Genomic DNA, 14,863 nt, shown 5'->3' on the forward strand with positions numbered 1-14,863 from the left:
GTATTTACCCCAGAGAGTGTGAGCTTGCCGCTGGCTGTGATCCTGCATACCCCAGGTATGCCAGGAACAGAATCCTTGCACCTAATGACTTTCTGAGAACACTTTGTGCCTGAATTACTTCAATTTAAGTGGAGAAAGAACTGGTATTTGAGGGTATTCTTTCCAAAGTGGAAAGTTCCTGGTGCTCAGAGATTGACCAGCTCCAGAAGCAGGCTGAGGCCCTGAGTAAGGATAGAGGGATGGGAGAGGAGGAGAGGAGCTCCCTCAAATACTGCCTTGCTGTCTGTGTGCTGCTTCTGCCTTGTCCTCCATGGTCCTTGTGGAGGCTGCCCAGTTCATAGCTAGTTTTTGGTGTGTTGAATGACCAGCAAGATCAGAGCTTAGGGAGCTGGGATGACTACACCTTTCTGCTGGTAGGCAGTTAGAATCAAATGCTGGTGCTGGGCTAGAGCCTTTGAAAATCTCTAGATAGTATTCAGATCTACTGAAGTTGGTATCTTTGGGGATGCAAGCACTTCTTTTCATCCCTTGCAGAAGGTCTTTCCATTTTGGAAGACGCATTAGGATCACTGTGGCAGTGAACAGGAACTGTAGGAGGCAGCATCCAGTTTAAATGGTGCTGTGGGTGAAAGGCCACTTTACTTCACTGGAAATAGGCAGCCTGGCAGCAGCCGAGGTCTTAATTCCTGGAGGATACCTCCTCCCTGCCTGAAGGAACTGGGGAAGAAGGTGGGTAAGGGCTCCTCAATGCCAGGAATGTGCCTGGTGTGAGTTATGATTATAAAGCTCTGCCAGGTGTTCCAAGAGCAGCACGTTAATTATTGGAGCTGCTGTGGCAGCTGCCTGCTGTACCCAAAGCATAACTGCCCTTGTTTCTTCAGCTATAAATATTCCTTGTGGATCTTTTGGTGGCTGTGGCCTCCCTCCATTGTGACTTCCTGACTCTGCAGGGGATCTGGAGGTTAAAATCCCTGTTGCTGCTCAACTTCTTTGGGCAATCCTTGTTCTGTGGCTGGTTTATCTCTTTTAAACCAGCTCTGAGCTTCATAACAGCTTGTCTGCTGATAACTTGCTGCCTATCAGCACGGCAGCCCTGCCTCCAGCCTTGAGAGGCTGTGGATTTTCAGCTTTTTTTTTTTATTATTTTTTTTTTTTTAGCTCTTTAAAAAGCTCCTTCCTGAACAATCAGACTCTTTCCATGTATTTATAGTTGTACTGTCCACTGCAAGAGGTAAAGCATTACCAAGGAAAGCTTGGATTGCTGCCCTTGCTGATAGGCCATCTGGCTCTGTAGCTTGAGATATGAGCTCATGTAGGACAGAAACATGGCCTTATCACCCTGGTGAAGGGGATGAGAGATGGCAGAGAGGACACCACACTCAAGACCCTTTTCTCTTAAGATGTTTTAGCTGAAAAGAGCTGGGGGCCCCAGCAGGAGTAACTGGAGCCCACCTTGGGGTAGCACTGCAGTAGCCACAACTTGAAGTGGGTACAGAGGAGCTTGCAGAGGCTGCAGGCGTGTGCTGGGAGAGCTGCAGGTAGGTCTGAAATGCCATGAAGCTGATTTCTTTATTTAGAAGTTCCAAACAAGAGTGGGGAAAGCAACATGCATTTAATATTTTTCTCCAAAGTCAGTCCTAAAAATTCCCAGAGGGTTTGAATAGAGCACCAGTTCCTAAGGAATCACTAAAGGTCTGGTTCAGCATTCCAGCCAAGAATAAAACCTCTGACCTGTGCTCATGCCAATAAATCCAGTTTTGCTTTTTGGACTTCTTTTCTTCTACATGTGACTCACTCTAGTGGAAAGCACCTGAGGTGGGAACAGAGTATCCCAGTTCCCTGATATCTTGTTTGCTCTCTGTACTTGTGCAGTCTGGTTTTGTTGGATTGTTTCATCTGTCCCTTCTAGTGCTCATCTGAGTTGTGAAATAACTCTGAGCTCAGGGACGTCTTGCAGAAGCAGAGCGAGTGTCAGAGTTGCCACTTCTGACAGCATGTAAGAAATGTCTGCCTTTTCCTGCCGTGCTCAAGGAGACTTTCCTTGCATCTGAGCACTGAATCAAGCAAAGCTTCCTTTGGGAAGTGCTTGTCCAGTCAAGCCTGTATCTTCTTGTACCCACAGTCCAGTATCAAGCACTCAACTCTTGGCTTTTTGACACTGCAAAAGTGTGAAAGTCTACCAAGTGAGTGATCACTCACCAGAGTGATCTGTTTTATTAAACCAGTGCCTTTTTAATGAGCTCTTATCTTCCCCCTTTTTAGAGTAGGGTTATTTGCTATGCTGTCTTGTGGGGCAGAGGTACCATTGCTCAGCAGCTGTGAAATCTAAACATAATTATCTGCAGAGATGGAGCTGATACCATCTTAAAGTGAAGTTTGCCTGAGATGTCACTTCTATCAAAAGAAAGCAAGAACTCCAAGGAATGATACAGTTTGGGGTGGGTTCTAATTTTGAATGAGGGTGTGAAAGGCAGGGAGGAGGAAAGGAAAAGGCACGGTGGATGGGGGCCCAAAGAGATGGATATCTAAGGAGTGGGCACTACAGCATCTCTTCTCCATCTTCACGTTAAAACTGAGGGATCATTGCTCTGTTGTCTGAAACATTATAACTTCTCATTGGTATGATAGCCTTGTGCTGCACAAATGATTTTATTCAAAAACTCTTGCACTTTTTGTGCTGCTCCTGGCACATTTGCTGCATTTAACAATCACGGTCTCACTTTGCTCAGGTACATACCCTGCTTCTGCCCAATCTTTCTAAAAGTTTCAAGGCTCTGAATCAATAAGAAGCAATAGCTACTGTTTTTAATTCACTACTTGGCAAGCACCAAAAATAGATGCAATTCTTACAGATGAGTTTGTGTAGCATGAAAACAAGCAAGTTCTGACAACAATTATGAATGAGGCTGGTTTTTCAGATGGTCCTCTTGCAAATGTATGCAGGCACTAGCCACAATGCTGTAACTACTGTATCTAATACATGAATCAGCCACGTTTTGGATGTTAATTGTGCTTCCTGAGCTGTATTGGCTGCTGCTGTAAAAGCCACATGCTGAGCAGCAGATGAAAGCTATTGAACTGTACTGGTTCAGAGTGATAGATGGACCCTTCAGGTCAATAAAGAACCCGTTTGGTCAAACAGCCCTCTGAGTGGCTTAAAGCATGTCTGTATGATCTGAAAGACTCCTGGCATTAGCTGGCCATCGCTTGGTAGTTGAGAGCTCTCTTGGTGGCCCTCTTGGCTGCAACTAAGCTGATAAAAACCAACCAGATGTTCTATTAACGCTTGGTCTTAGTCTTGCTTTTATAAGATAATCCAATAAACAAGGTTATGTAACCAAGTTTTAACATAAGAGCTTTAATAAAATATACTTTTAGAAATATATAAATATATATATATAAATATATTCCAGGCAATGGTAAGCCCTAGTTAGTTCCCCCGTGGCAAGAAGACTCAGGTTGACCAGCCTGCTTTTTTCATTTTGAAATACTGAGAGCTGACAGGTGCAGAGGCTGGGAAAGTGGTATCAGCTGAGTTTCCAGCTCAGGGAAGATCCCAAACCTTGGTGCCTGTGTTGCTGTGGCTTGGCTTGGTGGGAGGAACCTCCCAGGGGTTGAGCAAGCTGATGTGCTGCTTGTGGCTCCTACTAGCCTGCAGGGAAGAGTGTAATTCAGGATGACAAGCTGCTGTTCTTTCTTCTACCCTCACTGGTTTCTCATTTTTTGACTGGAAATGTCAGTAAAAGCAACAAAAACACAGTCTTTTTTAGTCATTGGTGTGCTGGATTTTCATGCTCTTTTTCAGCATGAGAAAGGAAGAAAAAATAAAGAATTTTACATTTACATGCTGTGTGTGGATTCTATATACCCTCCACTATGAGCCTGGTGATTTACCTGGCCTTTCCCATGTAATGGAGGAGCTTGGAGGGAAATGAAGGAATCACTCTTAATAGCCAGTCCTGTGCAAAAGCACTGTAATGGTTCCTCTCTGTCATCCTGTGAATTTAAACAGCATTTAATAGATTCAGTTCTCCTCCTTAGCTGAAGAAAGCATTCCTTTACCTTGTTTTAGTTTAGCAATGAATCAGCCCCCTATACCTGCTTGTTTCTGATAAACCACTTCACTAGCAGAACAATCTTAATCAAAGCAGACTATGCCCATTCTGCCTTCAGTGTGTTTATTTGCTGAATCTTAGGAAGAGAATTATGAACTCCTAGAAAATACCTCAGCTGACTCAAGAGGTGAACTGGAAAACTTGGGAGGGTTTTTTTCATTTGCTGGGGCTCTGCATATTTGATTTCTGACAGGGTTGACTGGTACAGTTTTCTATGTAGGTTTTAGATTGTTTGAATTACATGTGTAATGAAGTACTTTGTGAATTAGTTCCCTCTGGGAGAGGCTAGAGCTTGGAAAACATCAGATGGAAAGTTTGGCTATATGTCTGAGGTGCTTATTTAGGCTTACTTTTTCCTTAGGGAAAAGTTATGAAACTAATTAACTTAATGGGTTGGAAGAGCATTGAGGTGTCTGGCACAGCAAGGTAGAGGAAGTAGACATCTTCCTGCTAAGCACTGTAGTCACTTCTCATCCTTTTGGGATGTGTTTTTAGATAAGGTTCCTGCCCTTGGGACTGTCCTGATGGTTGATGGTGAGATTAGCTCTAATCCAGGGACTGAGTTCTTGTCCTCATGTCCTGGCTCTTGGTGAGAAACTGGCCCCTTTTTCCTGCCCTGTGCTCAATCCTGTTGATTTTCACAGTTTCACTTCAAAGTTATGTTGATCTGGATGTTTACTGTCCAGTTCTGCACAGGCCTTCTTCTTCCAAGCAGTCCAATGTGTTCTGTAGCTTCCTTTCCTAAAAGTGGTTGGCACAAATCCCTGCAAAGCAAGGCAGTCTCATCTCATTGCAGGCTTTAGCATTGTTTGTATTGATCCATGGATATTCATCTTGGATCACTAGTGTCAAGTGGAAAAAATAATAAATTTTTATTGTACTAGAATTAATCTCTCTCTTGGCTCCTTTGGACCATGATCTGGTTAAGAACAGAAGACAATGATCATCCTAAAGGATGGGGGGGATCATTCAACCATTCAAGCACAATTTATCTCTTCTCCATGAATTAAGCAGTAATGGCCAGAGAGGAGGAGTTAAAAACCTTGCTGAATGGATTTGGTTGTTTAAGATGCTCTGAGGACTGGAGAAAAACTGCAAAAGGTGAAGGACATCCAGGTTCTTCTAGTACCTAAGGATGCTTTTTGATGCTTTTCAATAACTGAGCCTCAAATCTACCTTGACGTGTCTCCTTTCCTCTGTGGGCAAGGCAAAGCTGGGTTTCAGACCCAGCTGCTATGGTGCTTAGCAATTTAGTGTCAATCCTTGCTATGGTTTGAGGGGCTATTTTGCCAATTGGTTCTGGAGCATTCTCATTTTCAGCAGACACCTGTTCCTTAATTATCACATCCTTAATTATCACAGTCCGTCTCTCTGTGTTCAGCACTTTCTGACACAGGAGCTATAAACTGATTTGAAGGGAGGTTGCATTGAGCAGTGTTGGGACAGAAGGTGGAAAGAAATTAGTTATAAACTCAAGAATACTTGTCAGTAAGAAATTTGGTGTCAACTTTTGTTTTGCTTTGGGCCCTTGCCCTGCATCACTTTTCAATCAAAGGTTTATTTAGTCTGCTGGGGATTGTGCGCTGCTCTGGGATGGAGTGGCAGTCCCTAGTGGGCAGGAGAGTGGAGTTAAGGTCCCAGTTTGAAGAAAGGAACAAGAAGGAGAAGAGTAAAAGAAGGTTTGTAACTGACTGGTTTGCTTCTATGTTAAAACCTCAAGTCCCATAACTGTTAAACCTGATTTGGCTCTTAGTCTTGCCAGTTATGCCTGTGGCATTGTATTCTGTGTGATTTCAGTGTTTCCTCCAACAACCATCAATTGCTTCACAAATCTGAATTCTGTGCATGCTTCCTGTCCTTTTTATTTTAATCTGAGCAGTAAAAGCAAGAGTTGGCGTAAGCAATGGTCTCTGATCAGAATATATCCCCACCAAGCAACATGTCAAACCAAGGGTTCTCTCCCCTGCTCCCCTTCTGGGTTTACTTTTGTCACCTGAGAATTTTTGTGATGCGAGGCATTTCCAATTTGCCTTGCAGATATTCTGAAACTGTCTCAAAAAAGGTTTCTTGGGGTTGTGCTAGTCTTAAAATAGCTTGGATTCTGTTCTGTCCTGACTCTGTTGAGGTTGACAGAGACCTTGAGGCTTGGCAGACCTGCCCCTTTGAGTCCCAGTTCTTCATTTCTGGTGACACCTTTTCTTGTGCTGCTTTAAGAAGTCATGGAAAAGAGCAGTGTGTAAATATTAATGTTTAATATTTGTCTTTAAAAATCTCTTTGGGATGCTCTACAAACCTATGCTGTGTGTGCTGTGGCTTTCTAAGCGTTGCCTGTTTACAGCGTTTGAACCTGTTAGTGTATCACTAGCTGGTGCCATCCCATGGAGGACAGGCAGGGCTCTCTTCTCTAACGCCCATTTAGTCTCTCTCTCACTCAAAGTATTTCAGTCTATGTTCAGACTGCAGCCAGGGTCTGTTTCTTGCAGTGAAGCCTTTTCTCTTCTCTCTGGAGTAGACAAGGCTCAAGTGCTGCTTAGTGCCTGAACAGAGGTGACAGTGCTGCACAGGATGTGCCACCTCTGGGCATGGGCTGATAGCATGATTGCCTTGAGTGCTCTAGGAGGTGCTAGAAGAAACTCTCATAGGAAGCTGTACAGTCCAGATTCTTAGGATGGATCTTTGTTGGATGTATTTTCCAGCCCAGCTGGAAGAGATGCAACAGACTGGTGCTGCAGTGTACCCCAATTTAATTTGCCCCATCCCTGGAAGTATTCAAGGCCAGGTTGGACAGGGCTTTGAGCAACCTGATCTAGAGGAAGGTCTAGAACAAGATCATCTTCAAGGTCCCTTCCAACCCAAACCATTCTGTGATTCTGTGAAACACTGGTCTCTTAACAGACATCCAAGAGGGCAGTGAGGAAGTTCTTCATTGAAGAGCCTTTACTTTCCAGACTGAATTAAGTTCTCTCTTATGAGTATCTGATGACTTTTTTTCTCACTTTGCACAGGTTTTCAGCTTCCAAGAGCTGAACTGTTACACTGTAGCTTCCCACTGTCAGTTTTTACATGTATAAAAATCCCTCTATGTTTTACACTGGTGCCTTAAAGCATGGAGGAAAAAAGCTCTAGGCAGAGCTCATGCATTGCTGAGCCTGGGATATCCCGAAGCCACCCCATCAATGTTAATGGAAGCAGACTGGTGAGGGCTATTGCTATTCATACCTAAACTGAGAATGTACTTGGGCAAAGAGGCCACAGTTTAATATTTAATGTTCTGTAAGGCTGCACTGAGAGCTTTTACTGAAATGTGTCAGTAAAGGAGTGCTGTTGCAGTGATAGCAAACAGCTGAGAGCCAAGAGGATCCTGAGCTCCACTTCTGCCCGAGGCATGTCCTCTGATACCCAACAGCTTACTTGACCCCATGTCTCAGCCAGCTTAGCTGTAAAATTAAGCAACAAAGAAAGCTTCATGACAAACGGACATGTCTGAAGGTAAATTTTCAATGCAAGCTTTGTTCTTCTGATAAATTCATCTTGCTGGCAGAATTTCTGGTTTTTAATCTAATACGTGATTTTTGTTGTCCTTTCAGGCAGCATTCACGCTCCTCCTGGGTCCTTTCACCTTCTTCAATGTGCAGAAGACCAAGTATCTTCAAATCATGACATCCCTCATGAGATGGATAGGTGAGTCTTGGCAGAGGCTCGGCCACCTCTTTACCTCTTTATTGATGGAACCTGAGTCACGCCGCTGACGCTTCTCTTTGGCAAGATCTTGTTTGGAAGCAAGTGCTTGTCAAAACAACCTCTTTGAGGACAATTGTGCAGGCCTAATAAATCTTTGAGGAGAAATGTTTTAGTCTAGGATGAAATTTCTGATTAAAACTAAACAAATTGTTCTCAGTCAGACATAGCTGGTAAATGAGGTTTTAGTCTCATTTGTATGAGGGGCATAAGAGGTTTGGCAGAGTTTCCTGTCTGGGTCCTTGCAGTGATACCCACCAGTTGGAAGTTTCTCATTCTCACAGAATATGCACAATAGACTTTGGACAATCTTTGTTTTGATCTGAGAGGAAAAGGCATTTCTATCAGACTTTCCACCCTTAGTTTTATCATCTGCTTGCATTTATTTTCCTCGGTTTTCCTTTATGGTAGGATGTGCTCTATCGGAAACCCCCAAACCAGGAAGTCCTGCTCCCAGGGGTTCTTTCCAAAATATTGCCAAGAACTTCTGGGAAGACAGATCAGTTCATTAAGGGGGAAGAAAGACATTACTCCTTTTTTTTTTTTTTTTTCCCAATGCCTTTGTCATTCAAAGATGCAGCTGCCTCATATCTGGCTTGTGTGTAAATGCCCTTAAAGGCTGAGAAGTGTGTGTGGGTTGTGCAGATTTATGTTCACGTTTGTCTGTTTTTGTGTCACCTAGACAGAGTGACTGATACTCAGGGCTAATAAAGGGCATTTCTGCAGGTTAATGACCAGCATTTCTGCAGGTTAACAGTCTCCTGGTGTGTGAATCCAGACCATTCAGACACAACTCTGTTTATACCTATCACTGGAATAAGAAGAAAAGCTGCTTCTCTAACTGTTTTCCATTACACACATACTCTTGACCTGACTGCAATTGGGTATTGTCTCTTCTCTGTGAATTCATCCTTATTGGAGCTGGCTGGTAGTCACTGCAGAGAAGTAGAGATCCTCTGTTCTACAGAATTCCTGAGATGGGGTTAAGCAGTTGACACTCAGGAAAATTAAGTTGGATTTTAAGCTCTCAAGTCTCAGATGTTGAATAGTTTGAGTTAATAAATCCTGACTTTGGATGGTGTGAAAATCCTCAATGCCTGTTTTTCTCCTTTGTTGTCTGAGCACATGAAAGGTTTGAAAGCCCCCCCATTCTTCAGAGAAAGAGGTTATCTCATTAAGGGGTACTAAAGGAAATGAAGAAGTTTTGCATGGGTTTTTTTTGTTGGTTTTTCTTTTCTTTTTCTTTAAAAGAGTGATCTCTGCTCAGCTGACTGGCCTGATTCCAATCACCCTGCCTCCTCTTTCCTGGTAAAGACATCAGTCAGACCTCATCCTGTCTCTGTGACAGTCTGATGCCTGCCTTATCTGCCATTGCTTTCCCTTTAGCCAGCTCCTTCCAGTATGAGGATTGCTAAACCTTGGCACGATGGCAGAACTGTTCCTTTCTTTCATGGCTTGATGGAGAGGTATAAAGGCAGTGTTTGGAGAAGTGTAGGGGAAATTCATGCTTTAGCCTGATTGATTCCTGCATCAGCACACTGGGGAACAGCTGCCCCAGATAATGATAGTTAATGACCCTGACAGCACCTCAGTGGCTACTTAGAAGAACAGATTCCATATGTGTACAATGAGGGATAGATTTATTGGGAAAGACAATTTGTCAAAAAGCCACGTGATGCAGGGAGCAGAGAAAAGCTCTTGCTGCAGATCCCGGGGTAAGGATCAATCCCCTACTGCTGAGATTTGTCAAGCTGGCTTCTCCCATGTCCTCACATCACTGCTGTCCCCTCCTCCAAAAGCAGGGCTGTGAGTTAACACAGGTTGGTGTTTAGAGAGCTTAGATCCTAAAGAATGGTCTTGGGTAATGTTTTATGGTCTTCTGGACTTCTCCTGCCTGCATGCCAATGGCCAGATGTGAACTCTTTGTCCTGGTATGAACTGTGCTTTTCCTTCACCTTCCTTGGTTTTAGCCATGTGGTGCTGAGGGTGGTTCTGCAAAGCATTCTGAGCAGTAGAGCAACACTGCAGCTTCCCACCTACCTGTTTATGTGTGGAGGAAAGAAAACCTTCCCAAGTGGACAGTGGCTTGCTTATTCAGCTTACCTGTGCTCATTGGCTCGGTGTGGATGGGAATCTGACCCATGCTTTGCATCATGATTTGAAAAAAATCAAGCCTCCTGAGCTGGGAGGTCAGTAAAGACTTTGTGCCTCCCACAGGACCCACCACAGACCCTTCTTCCCAGCCCAGTGGAAAGTCCCTGGATTTCAGAGCAGAGGAGGCTGATGTAAAGCAGCACTGCCCCAGGTGTACTGGTGATTCAGATGATAGCAGCTGAGAGGATGGATCTTGGCAGCAGAGAGAGCTAGCTGTGTGTGAAGGTCATTTCTGCTGGTGTTTGCAACAGTGTCAGCCTTGCCTTTGAAAGTTGCTTTCCCTCTTTCTCCTGATCTAAGTGATAATCAGATGTCACCAGCCTCTTTCAGAGCCTTATGCTCATCACAAGCAGCACATTGACTATCAAAGCCTACAGCAGTTTCATTCCACACCTCACAGATAAAAAAAAAATCATTCTCTCTCTGAAAAATAGGCTTAAACACTGGGATCTGAGCTGGAAATTAAAAATGGGCCAGTTCAAAGAATGTGGAGATGTTCCAAGGGTCAGCCCTTTATCTGGCGTCCTCCCAGGATAAGGGACTAAGCCAGGACAGGCACCTCTGAAGCCTATAAAATGAGAAAGCTGAAGGAGGAGCTCGCAAGCTCAAGTGTTGTACTGCTTGAGAGCCCAGACAGATGGGTCCTCCTTGTCTGGGCCTGTTGATCATGGACAGCTCATCTGGAAACAAGGCTGGCATGGCAAGACACTTCCCTGCCAGGATTGATTGGAGCACAGAGGGTGGATCTGTGTCTCCAGGTGGAGTGGGGCTGGTGGCAAAGGAACCGAGGAACTGAGCTGTTGCCAGTCGTCTGAAGAGTAGCAGCTTACACACTTGGCTGCAGAACTGATTGTCACTTGGCATTGGTGAGTGCCAGTGGTTAAATTCAGTGCAGCAGTTTGTGCTTGAACTGCTGGCCTTATCCTTGCTTAGAGATCTCTGTACTCCAGGAGCTGGCAGATGAGGAAGGCTTTGCCTACCTGCGTTCTCATCCCTTTCCCAATGGAGAAGCTCTTCAGACCGCTTTGTCAGCCTTTTGCAGGTACCTAACCTGCCTTGGGAGATGGAGCAGAGGCACCCTAAGGGGTGCAACAGGGAGCCTGCCTGCTGTGCTTCCCTGGAGATAGGGCCAGTGAACCAATGAAAAATAATTTGGTTTAAATCCTGGCAATGGTTCCTACAGTGAAGCTTTGTTTTGATTTGCAGTTAGAACTATGTTGGCTCACCCAGCTTTGGGGCCATGTGAGTACAAATTGTTCCTATGGGGTGAGGAGGGTCCTTCCCCAAAGTGCAAGTCGTGCCTTCCTTTCAGCTCTCTTCCACCTCAGCCTTGGGAAAGTGTAGAGCTGTCATTAGGTCAATTCCTTTACCAGTTTTGGAGCCTGTTTCCAGGCCTTTTACAAAGTTATTGGATCAGGGCTTCTTGCAGAAGGCTAAAGCCATCAATAAATGTAGAGCTGTTGGTATTTCCAATTCTGCTGTTTGGATTTCAGACACTTTTTTTTTTTTTTTTTCTCCTGGAGGGTTTAAATCTATGGGGAAGATGGATTGCTCTCTAAAGAGAGTTGCTTATCTAGCTGGTTTTTTCCCCCTCTCATTTCTTCAATCCTGATCACGTGAGTGCTGTTAGGGGTGAGCTGCTGAAGGGCACAGCTCAACAAGAGGGACTGAGCCAGGCAAATCCCATGCACCTCTCACAGGAGAGGGGATACAGCTCACTGGGGCACAGCCCTACCTCTTTATTATTGGATTATATGGGATAATAACTGTCTAGCAGCATCATGGGATAGGATATGGATTAGGAAAGATAACAATAGGACAGCGCTTGGTGGAGCTGAGCAGCAAACACTGGGCTATTGTGTATTAAGCAGCTAACCCGATTAATTGCAGCCTGTTGCAGCCCAAGATGCCCAGCTCTGTAGGTGAGGACTGCTGGCTCTAAAGACATTGGTAGTGTGATTATCGCTGCTGTCTTTAAATTGTCTCTGCCAAATGTTCCCAGACAGCTCCCACGTGGGGCCTGTGCTCTGTGTGCTGCTCATGATGCTGTATTGTAGTTATTAGAAAGTATTGTATTTTAATGAAGAGATAGTTTATAGAGTAATAAACTTCTGGGTTTGGTTGAACAGGCTCAGTTCCCTCTCCCTGTTGGATCACACCACATCTATTCAAGTAAATGCAGCCCTTGAGACAGAACCTTCCCAACCCTGTCCAAACAATGATCTCACAATTACATGCTCAGGAGTAAAATCTCTACCCCAGCTCTTTTCCCTGTCCAATAAGATGGAGGGAAAGAAGACAAGAATTGCTGGGAAGTCTATGTCAAATCCTTATTTTCTCCATCCCATCCCCTTCCAGGCTACTTGGTAGAAGGCTTCTGGGGCAGAAACTAGGAAAGGGCTGTCCAGAGCATGCTAGTGGGGCTGACTTTCTTTATCTTGTGGTTTCTCAGGTAGTTCTGCTCTTTCCATCAGAGCCCTGCTGTTTACAGCACTGCTCTGCAGAGAACTGGTCTCAGACCATCTCACCTTGCGAGCAGACTCAGGTAACTGTCACTGCCATCCTTAGCAGCAGAACCACCTGTGCTGCAGAAACCTGGAGTCACTGTGCTACATCCCTTCAGGTGCTGAGACTGACAGTTACAGAGGAGGCTGATTTAGGAGGTGGTCACAGTTATCTGAAGTCCTGAATTTCCAGTCTCCTGCTGAGAAATTAGTCTGCCAGTGCCCACAGTCCTCAAGGTAGGTGGCCTCTTTTCACATCAGAAATTGAGCTTTCTGCAAATAGCTTAAGGAGGGATCATTGTGATCTCTGCCCCTCTCCTTTCACACTGCAGGGCATACAGGAGGATGAGGGAATTGGACTGTAAATCAGGACACTGTTGCATGTTCATTCCGACAAGCTGCTTCAACAAAGTTACTTCATGTTCTTATATCCCTTTTGGAGCAGATGAAGCTGCTGCCAGAGCCCAGGGTAAATAATTCACTAAGAGAAGTGAATATATTTATGAAGGGTTAGTTAAAATGCTATGCTTCTGTCATGCCTGCTTTTGGAATTGTCGGCTGAGGAGCTCATTTCAGTGCTGTTTGTGGGGGGCAGTGGGGTGAAGCAATGCCTGTATGAGAGAAGGAGCCTTGTGGGCTTCAGACACAGATGGAGAGTGATTTGCAGTACTGGACAGGACCACTGAGATCCTGCCTGAGGAGCTGATGCTCCTGAAGAGAGCACTTTTTTCAGGTAGCAGGAGACACTGATGGGTCTGAGAGCTGAAGAAGGGGAGTTGGAAATGTAAGGGCCCATTCAACCCTGCAAAAGGGTCTGGATGACTGTGCCCACAGAGGTTTTCAGAGTGGGGCTGCGGCATGAAAAGCTGTTTTCTGTTCAGAGTGGATGTTGGCAGAACAAGATGATAAAAAACTTTGCTGTGCAGGGCCCAAGGCAGGATGGGCAGGATGTGGCTGAGTCTGCAGAGCACCAGGATTTCACAGGACATGCGTGCTCTGCAGCCAGTGCTTTCCAAAGCATGCACAGCCATAGTTCGGGCTCACATTGACACCAAAGTGTGTATTATTCCCTTCTCTCAGAAGAGTAAATTCTGACATAGACAAAGAAGTGATTGTCGGAGCTGATAGGCCAAGGCAGCAGCGGAGCTGAGAACAGAGTCCTGTTCACAGAGGTTTTATAGTTCTTCTGCCGAAGGTGACTGGCAGAGAGAGTACCATAAACTACGTGGGTAATTTTCCATCAGAAGCAAACAAGCCTTGCTGGCTGCTCTTTCCTTCCCATATGTTGAGAAAAAACATGTGTGATAAATGGCCAAGTGCAGGGCCATTTTTCCCCTGTGAACTGTTGCTGGTGTGCGGATGTCTGTGGGACCAGCTGATGTGGGCTGAGATGGGGTAGCTATGCTGGTTTCATGACAGCCATTGTTACCACATTTGGGGAAGCTACTTGTAAATCTTGGTTATGGTGTTGCAAGCCTGATGAAGAAAAGCAGGGAAATTATACCCTTAGAGCAGAGAAGCTCCACTGAACTTTGGGTTGCAAAAAAGTCCTGGTAGTACTTGTTTAATGGAATTTCCCTTTGTGGAGAAAAGGAGCTCCTCTTGGCCCAAGGCAGCAGTATCTGAGTTGACTGCAGCAGGAACAAGCCAGGCCTGGGGGAATGGAGGTGCTTGAGAGGTTTATTTTTTGCCTTCTTGGTGAGTTGTGTCACACTTCTGTGTATGAGCAACAGTCCCCTGCCATGTGGACCCTCCCTCAGGCTTTGGGGCAGGGAGGGTACCACTTTCTGGGCAAGTCCCTGCTCTCCATTAGAGGAGGGAGCCACAGTGATGTTCCACAACTTTTGCTCATACCTTTCTTCTGGGAAGTAATTTCCCTCCTCTTTTCCTTCTGATGTTTCTCTCCAGAGAATTGCTGTCTTCTATGAACGTATCCATCTTGTTTCCACACAGTCTCTGCACTCATAAATCCTTCATCTTCCTAGAGATGGTGTTTTAGGCTCTGTCATTGTCAAATCCGATCCTTAACTACTCCAGCTCCCACATCTAATGGAGCAAACCTGGTTTTCATGTTACCTCTTTACTGTCAATTCATATAGAAACCCCCTCGGAAGGTTGGAAAAATTTAATCAGTTGCTGCTCTGGAATTTGTGGAGGACTGAAGGTCATGAACAAGTGGCAGGATATAGCTTCTGCAAGAGAAACTGGCTAAATGAGTTTTAAATTTAAAAATCAATGTCTTAATTTCAGATACTTTGTTATGCCAGCATGTTGGACTCCAGCTGTGCTTTAATACTTCAAATGCCACAGGATCCAGAATGCCTGGTGGTTCCAGAGTTGCAGTGGGCTCTT

General features: G+C 44.9%; 1 protein-coding gene across 5 annotated transcripts in view; it reads left to right on the forward strand.

Moving 5' to 3' along the window:
• SLC38A12 (solute carrier family 38 member 12) overlaps positions 1 to 14,863 on the forward strand; it is a 44,251-nt gene that overhangs the window by 21,172 nt on the left and 8,216 nt on the right. For all 5 annotated transcript variants that reach the window (XR_015774349.1, XM_014255927.2, XM_014255926.2 and 2 more), the window contains exon 9: positions 7,703 to 7,796. Coding sequence is in view for 4 of the 5 variants with exons in the window: in XM_014255927.2 (XP_014111402.1) it covers positions 7,703 to 7,796 (94 nt within the window). In the remaining variant the exon portion in view is untranslated. The remainder of the gene's footprint in view (positions 1 to 7,702; positions 7,797 to 14,863) is intronic.

Source organism: Pseudopodoces humilis, chromosome 21, assembly GCF_049639895.1.
Source record: "Pseudopodoces humilis isolate 2021_Gansu_Grassland_sample_001 chromosome 21, ASM4963989v1, whole genome shotgun sequence".
In the NCBI taxonomy this organism is placed as follows: Eukaryota; Metazoa; Chordata; class Aves; order Passeriformes; family Paridae; genus Pseudopodoces; species Pseudopodoces humilis.